Source organism: Monoraphidium neglectum, assembly GCF_000611645.1.
Source record: "Monoraphidium neglectum strain SAG 48.87 unplaced genomic scaffold scaffold00958, whole genome shotgun sequence".
In the NCBI taxonomy this organism is placed as follows: domain Eukaryota; kingdom Viridiplantae; phylum Chlorophyta; class Chlorophyceae; order Sphaeropleales; family Selenastraceae; genus Monoraphidium; species Monoraphidium neglectum.
In genome coordinates, this window is record NW_014012670.1 from 10,609 (window position 1) to 17,451 (window position 6,843).

Consider the following 6,843-nt stretch of genomic DNA (forward strand, 5'->3'; position numbering starts at 1 on the left):
AGTCGCCACTGGTGGCACCGTCGCCATTGGCGGCGGTGCTGCGGGCGCTTCGGGTGGCAGCAGCGCTGCTGGCGCCCCCTCCGCCATTGCTTCCAATGCCGGATGTGCTTCGTCTTACATCATAAGACCCAAGTTTTTGTTGTTTACAATGGCTTCGCAGCGGCGGGTTCCGTCAGATAGCCTTCATTGGCGGAGCCAGATCGCCCACTTCATAAGCGGGTGTACGTATTACAATGAGACGACGTAGGTCTTGCTCTGCATTACAGGCACCGCGGAATTGCGGCTCGATCTTGTGTCACCCGGGTTTTGTCTGTGGTCACTTTGTGTCACAGGCTCGTCACAGGACCACTGCGCTCAAAGCTTACTCCCCTCTGCTTCTCACGAAGTGAATTCAAGCAGGCCAAGCCGCTTGTGAACGCAGTCAATGTGTTGTAGCCCGCAAGCACACGGCGACTTATGAAGACTGCCCAGGGAAGCGCCAGGGCCCTGTGCATCCCAGCACGCCACGCCCCCACGGCTGAGTAGCTACCCAGCACTTCAGTACCACCCCCAGTGCTTGAATGCTCGATGCCCACAGTCAATTACATCACAGTGTCTTGTGAGATCACGGCTAGATGTGAAAAATCATTGTAACGTGCATCACATGCACAGCAGCCCCCTCCCCTCCCTCTCTCTCACAAAAAAAGAAGTTGATCACTCAATGCCGAAAAGGGTCAGAGGAGTGCGCCCGGCACATAGATGCACTTGCAGGCAAGCTGCAAGCAGGAGATACGCTTGCAGGCAGGCTGCAAGCAGGAGCGGCACAAACAACCAACCATGTACAGTTGACAAAGCCTTTGCACCCCCACCCCACATCCACACTTCCTTGCTATCTAAACACGTGCACCCGGCCGCTGCTCGTCGCCACTGCGAGCATCGGCGCGCCCCCCTCCGCGCCGCCCGCCCCGGGGCACCACGCCGCCAGGCGGCTGGGGATCGCGGTCAGCGCCTCCGCCTGCAGCAGCCCGCGCGCGGTGCCGGCGGCAGCGTCGAAAGCGGCGACCCCGCGCTTCATGTCGCCGACAACAAAGCAGTCGCTGCCAAACCACGCCGGTCGAAAGGGGATCACCCAGCGGCCGGTGTTGTTGTTGTGCCTCACGCTCAGCAGCTGCTGCATGCCCTTGCCGGCGCCCGCATCAGCAGCCGCCGCGGACGCCGCGCCGCCGCCGCCGCCCGTGCGCGCGTCGGGCCCCCACACCCGCAGGGTATCATCAAAGGAAATGCTCAGCAGCCGCCCGCTCGCGTCCGTCGCCCACGCCGCGCCCTGGCTGCTCTTCGCGTGCCGCAGCGCGCTCACCGCCGCGGGCCGCCGCGTGCCGCCAGACGGCAGCTGCCGCACGTCCCACACGCTCACGCAGCCGTCGCTGCAGCTGCTGGCCAGCAGGCGCCCCGCGCCGGGCGCGGAGGCCGCGACGCCGCCGTCCGCCCCCAGCAGGGCCAGGGTGTTGACCTTCCTGTCGTGGATGGCCACGTCGCGCGCCGCGGCCGAGGCGGCGCGCGCGTCGATGACCGTGAGCTCCCCCTCCGGGGTGGCGAGGTAAGCCACGTCGCCCCCGACGTCGGCCTCGGCGGCGCTCCACTCGGCGCCCTTGGAGGGCGCAGGCAGCGCCGGCAGCAGCAGGAACTCGCCTGGGGGTGGGTGGGTTGTCGAGCGTGGTGGGGGGAGCATTGGGTTGGCGGGGATATGAGAAGGGGTTGCGTGAATGGACGGACCCCGCCAGCAGCCGTCGACGCCGCCTCCATGCCACCCCTGAGAAACCACAACTAATCTCCTGCCTTGCATCCGACATCCCTGCCTCACACCCCGCAGTTCGCGTGCGTATGCACACGCACGCACATGCACAAACACACATGCACAGATGCATGCACAGATGCATGCACACACACACACACACACACACACACACACACACGATTCCACACACTCACACACACATGCATGCACATGCACGCACCCATGCACATGCACGCACCCATGCACTCACGCACCCATGCACATGCACGCACCAATGCACTCACGCACCCATGCACTCACGCACCTTTCTCCACGTCCAGCAGGCGCACGCTGCCGTCGTACGACGCACTCAGCAGCCGCGCCGCCGCGCCGCGCCCCACCCAGCGCATCGCCGACACATACTCCCGGTGCGCCCCGAAAACAAGGATCCCGTCGCAGCCCGCGCCCTCCCCGTCCTCCACGTCGCCGCCGCCCCCGTCCCCGCCGCCGCCGCCGCCGCCGCCACCGCCGCCGTCGTAGTCTACGCACCACAGCGCCACCTGCCCACTCTTGTCCGACGCCGCCACGATGGGCCGCGCCCCCGAGGCCGGGTGCCACGCGACACAGGTGGTGCCCTGGCGCGTCATCTTGGCCACATCCTCGGGGTCCAGCCGCAGCCGCATCAAAGCGTCCGCCGCCGTACCGACCGCCGCGCCGCCGCCCGGGCCTGCCGCGGCGCCGGCGGCGGCGCCCCTGCGGCCCGCGCGGCCAGTGGCCGGGCTTGCGCTGGTCGGGGCGGCGCTGGATTTGATCAGTTCAAGGAATGCCGCGTCGGTGGCGGCGTCCGCATTGGTGGAGCGGAACGGCAGGGGGGCTGGGCGATTGGGAGCGTTGGGACGCAGCGGGGAGGGGGCAGGGATGGTGAGCTGATCTGGAACGGGCTCAACTGCTGGCAGCTGCCATTGCAATGCCATTCAGCCACCACCCAACCCTCAAGTGTGCTGCTATAACCGCATTAGTGAGGCCCACACGCATCAAAACATATGCATCGCGGGGGCGCGCACCCTCCGAGAAGCGCGGCGCTGGCTCCGCCTTCGGTGCCGCCCCAGCGCGTGCGCCGCCGCCGTTGTCCCCGCCGCCTGCCGGCGCCGCGGCCACCACCACCCGGCCGTCCCGCCCTTCGTGCACGATGCCGCCCGCTGTCGCCGCGTCCGGCGCCACACCCCTCAGCCGCCCCGACGACCGCGGCGGCAGCTCCAGGCCCGCGGCTGCGCGGGCGCGCTTCCTTGAAGCGGCGCCCACGCCCTTTTGCGTCGCCGCGGCGCGCGCAGGCTTGGGGGGTGCCACGATTGCCGCAAAATCGGCGGCCATTTGTGGCAGCTGCAGCGCAGCCATGCGCTCTCGGTTGCGGGCTATCAGCTGCAGCCGCTCCCGCTCGTATGGGGTCAGGCCGTCCGCGGGGGCCGCCTGCGGCAGCAGCGGGTCGTGTGGGAGGCAAGTGACAGCGCCGCAGGGGGGAGTCACCGACTGGGCCGCCTGCCGCATGCACTGCTGATGCCTGCTCGACGTCAATATCACTCATCACGAGGCACAGCAAGGCGCGCGCTTGCCCGATGTAATCAAATTTGAATGGGTGGCGCACAGCGCGCTCAGCGCGGCTCACATCGACCTGCTCGACCGCGTCACTGGGCGACTGGCCGCTGGCCTTGCCGCGGCCCCTGCCTTTGCCAGCCTTTGGCGCCTTTGGTGCTGGTGTGGCATCTTCGACCACCGGCATGCCTTGGTCCACAGCTAACGAGCTCCGGGTGCGGCGTGAAGAGACTGCGTCGCCCGCCACAGGTTCAAGCGGCGGCATGGCGGTGATGGTCACCGAGGTGCCTTTTAATAAAATGGCGACTCGCGCGCTATCTTTGGCGACCTCCCGAAGCCGTGCGTCAATCAATCGTCTTGCAGCGCGCCAAGTTGAACGACGGGCAAAGCAGACAGCCGGGAGATGGGTCACATGGACATTATTCTATACGGTTTACCAAACTGGGACGCATTGAATAATCCGTGCGCTGCAATAACCCAATAGGTCACCAGGCTAGATCACGGGGTCACTGATCACTGCACCAGCACCTTGGATGCGATCGGCATTGCAATGAGCCTTACAGAGCAGCTGGAATCCCAGCTGAAACGCTTGAATCACGCTAGCAGCGTGTTCAGGCGGCAGGCAGCAGTGGGCGTGTTTCAGCTGCTCGCCAGCGGCGCGGCTCGAGGCAGCGCAACCGCTGCCCAGGATGCGGCGCTGCAATGCCTGACCGCCCGCCATGTGGTGAGCTGACACATGCAGGGCGGCAGCATAATGATGCGGTGCCCGCCTCATTCCCTGAGGAAACAGACCTGCTGACGCGGTCAGCTGTGTGCTGCAGCCCCCTGCCCCAATGGATCCTGTTTGTGCCACCGCTCATCCCTCGCCCTGCGTCCGGCGCGCTCGCCGGATGCAATTAACAGGAGGTGGTTGACGAGGCAGTCGCGCAGCTGCTGCGCCTGGCGGACGGTGCCGCACTGCCCGCCCTCGACGCCGCCGCCGCGCTGCGGCTGCTGCTGGACGCCCTCGACGCCGCGCCGCCCCGCACGGCGCCCCCGCTCGCGCGCGGCGTCGTCTCAGCCTTCCTGCTGCGCCAGCGGCAGAGTGCGGCCGGAGGCCACGTCGGCGGCGGAAGCGGCGGCGCGGGCCCTGCAGAGTCTTCCGAGCTGTGGGCGCGCCACCCTCTCAGCGCCGCGCTCCTGGCGCAGCCAGCCGGCGCTCAGCAACTCCTCTCCCACGCGTGCGACTCGCTGGTCGCGGCGGCAGCCGGAGACGAGGGCTCCAAGGCGGTCGTCAACACATGGCACGCGCTGAGACCGTTTTTCTCTTTCATTCTGCTGCGGCCGGTCGAAACGTACGGCGGTGCAGCTGCGGCCGCTCACGCCGGCTCCGTCCTGGCAGCTGGCGCGTCTGGCGACGCCCGCGGCCCGGGCTCGGCGCTTGCGCTGCGTGCTTGCCTGGTGGGCAAGCTCGCGCGTGCGGCATGCGGCTCGGCCGCCATGGCGCGGCTGGCGGTGCCGTTCCTGCTGCGCCACGTGGCGTGCACCCCCCTGGCCGACGACGCTGTCAGGTGGGGGCGGTTGGGGGCCGCGCAGTGTGTCGCCGAGCAGTGTGTCGCAGCGCTGCACATGCTCGTACGCATACGCGCGCACTTGATCGATGACGCAGGCAATGGGGCTCCCATGCAGCTGGTGCTGTGCGGCACCCATCCGCGTTCATTGCATATCACCCCTGGGCGTTGTTTATCCCGCCACCCCTGCGCGTTGGTGAACCCCACCCCCTTGCAGGCTGCAGGTTGCATCATTCCTGAGTGACGTGACAGACATCCTGGACGCCCACTGCCCTGCCGCCGGCGACGCCGCGGCGGGGGCACCCGGGGCCGCGATGGCAGCAGCAGCAGCAGCAACTTCCGAATTGGTGGCCACGCAACGCGGGGGCGCGGCCGCGAAGGACTGGTGGTGGCGCGGTGTTGCTGACACGGCAGCGGTGTGCGTCTCATTGGCTGCCCAGCTCTCAGCCGGCGGGGCCTGCGGCGGCGGGGGCGCGGGGCCGGTGCTGCCGGCCATGCGGCAGCTTGCGCTGCTGGCTGAAGAGGCCGCTGCCGGGGCCCTTGGGGCTGGTGCAATCGACAGGAGAATCCGCGGCTCAGTGTGGGCGCCCTGGTTGCCCGAGCTTGGCGTGCTGGCGATGGGCAGCTGTGACGAGGTGCGGCGGTTTGTGGGCCAGGAGGGGAGGGCACCCTCTCTTGGAGTTTGGGGCGGGGGGCAGTGCACACCAGCAGTTGCAAAATTTACGCATCCAGGTGTGACGGTCCTGCTCAGCTGCTGTGCCGACGCACACATTTGCACGTGTCCGCACGTTTTTGCGTGCACACACAACACACACACATACACACACACACACACACACACACACACACACACACACACAAAATGCACACGTGCTCACATGCGCACACGCATGCACACTCCCATCCACACTCCCATCCACACACAATCCCGGCACCCAAACCACGCAGGACCGCTGCGCCCTCTTTGCGCTGATGGCGGCCGCCATGGACAAGGTGCGGCGCCACGAAAAGCAGCAGCAGCGGCAGCAGCAGCCGCCGCTGCCGCAGCAGCAGCAGCAGCAGCAGCAGCAGCAGCAGTGGATTCCAGAGGCGGCGCTGCTGGTCGTGCCGCTCCTCCACGCGCTCGTCCTCTCACCCAGCACAGAGTCCAGGCGCTGGGCTTCAGCGCTGCTGGCGGCCGCGCAGGCGCGGGGGCGGCCGTGGGCCCCGCCTTGGCTGGAGGCAAGGGACAGCGGGGCCGCCAGCGCCGGCGCTGCAGCCGCGGTGCCGCTGTCTGAGCTGTGCTGCCAGGGGGAGCTGGTGGTGGTGCGCGCGGCCAGGCGCCTGCTGGCCCCACTGGCAGGCGACAGCGCACGCGGCGTGGCCGAGGGCGCCGCCGCCGTGGCGGAGGCCGTCGCTTGGCTCGACGCACTGGCTGCAGCGGTCGCGCACGCGCGCGGCGAGGCGGCGGCGGCCGCGTCCGGCGCGGGCGCGGCGGCGTTCTCCGTCGCGCTCCCCTCCGCGCGGCAACTGCGGGAGCAGGAGTTGGCCGGCGGTCCTGGCTATGGCTTCGGAGCCGCCGAGCTTGGGCCCGGGGCGTCGGCGCTGCTGGGGGCGCTGCTGACGCACGGGGACGCCCACGTCGCCGCAGCCGCCGCGCGCTGCCTGCGGGAGCTCGCGCTCGCGCTGCCCGCGAGCGCGCCGGTGTTCCTGCCGCCGCTGCTGGTGCAGCTGAGGCGGCTGGGGGCGGGGGGCGGCGGCAAGGGCGGCGCGGCGCCCCTGAGCGGCACGCCCCTGGACGTGGCCAGGTCGGTGCTGCGCCGACCTCTGTTGCGAGCTTCATTGCCTGCTTTGGCGTCGGCTCCACCCAGGGTGGCTGCCCAGGGTGGAGCTGAGGAAAGCCCCTTTCTGTTTCCCTGCACTGCCCTGTCCCTGCTCCACATGCCAGTGCCCCGGCACACGCCGCACTAC

At 68.6% G+C, this 6,843-nt stretch overlaps 2 protein-coding genes across 2 annotated transcripts in view; one reads left to right on the forward strand and one right to left on the reverse strand.

Annotated features, from left to right (window-relative positions):
• Positions 1 to 868: 868 nt before the first annotated feature.
• MNEG_6085 (hypothetical protein) lies at positions 869 to 3,608 on the reverse strand (the record flags this gene model as incomplete). Its single annotated transcript, XM_014045442.1, has 4 exons — positions 869 to 1,668; positions 2,079 to 2,627; positions 2,818 to 3,220; positions 3,417 to 3,608. 4 exons carry the CDS (start codon positions 3,606 to 3,608, stop codon positions 869 to 871), a joined length of 1,944 nt encoding a protein of 647 aa, XP_013900896.1.
• A 285-nt stretch (positions 3,609 to 3,893) lies between these two features.
• The window catches only part of MNEG_6086 (hypothetical protein), a gene marked incomplete at both ends in the record, with an annotated part of 4,187 nt that continues 1,237 nt past the window's right edge, over positions 3,894 to 6,843 (forward strand). Inside the window, 4 exons of the mRNA XM_014045443.1 lie at positions 3,894 to 4,067; positions 4,247 to 4,893; positions 5,456 to 5,528; positions 5,842 to 6,680. Coding sequence (XP_013900897.1) covers positions 3,894 to 4,067; positions 4,247 to 4,893; positions 5,456 to 5,528; positions 5,842 to 6,680 — 1,733 coding nt within the window. The remainder of the gene's footprint in view (positions 4,068 to 4,246; positions 4,894 to 5,455; positions 5,529 to 5,841; positions 6,681 to 6,843) is intronic.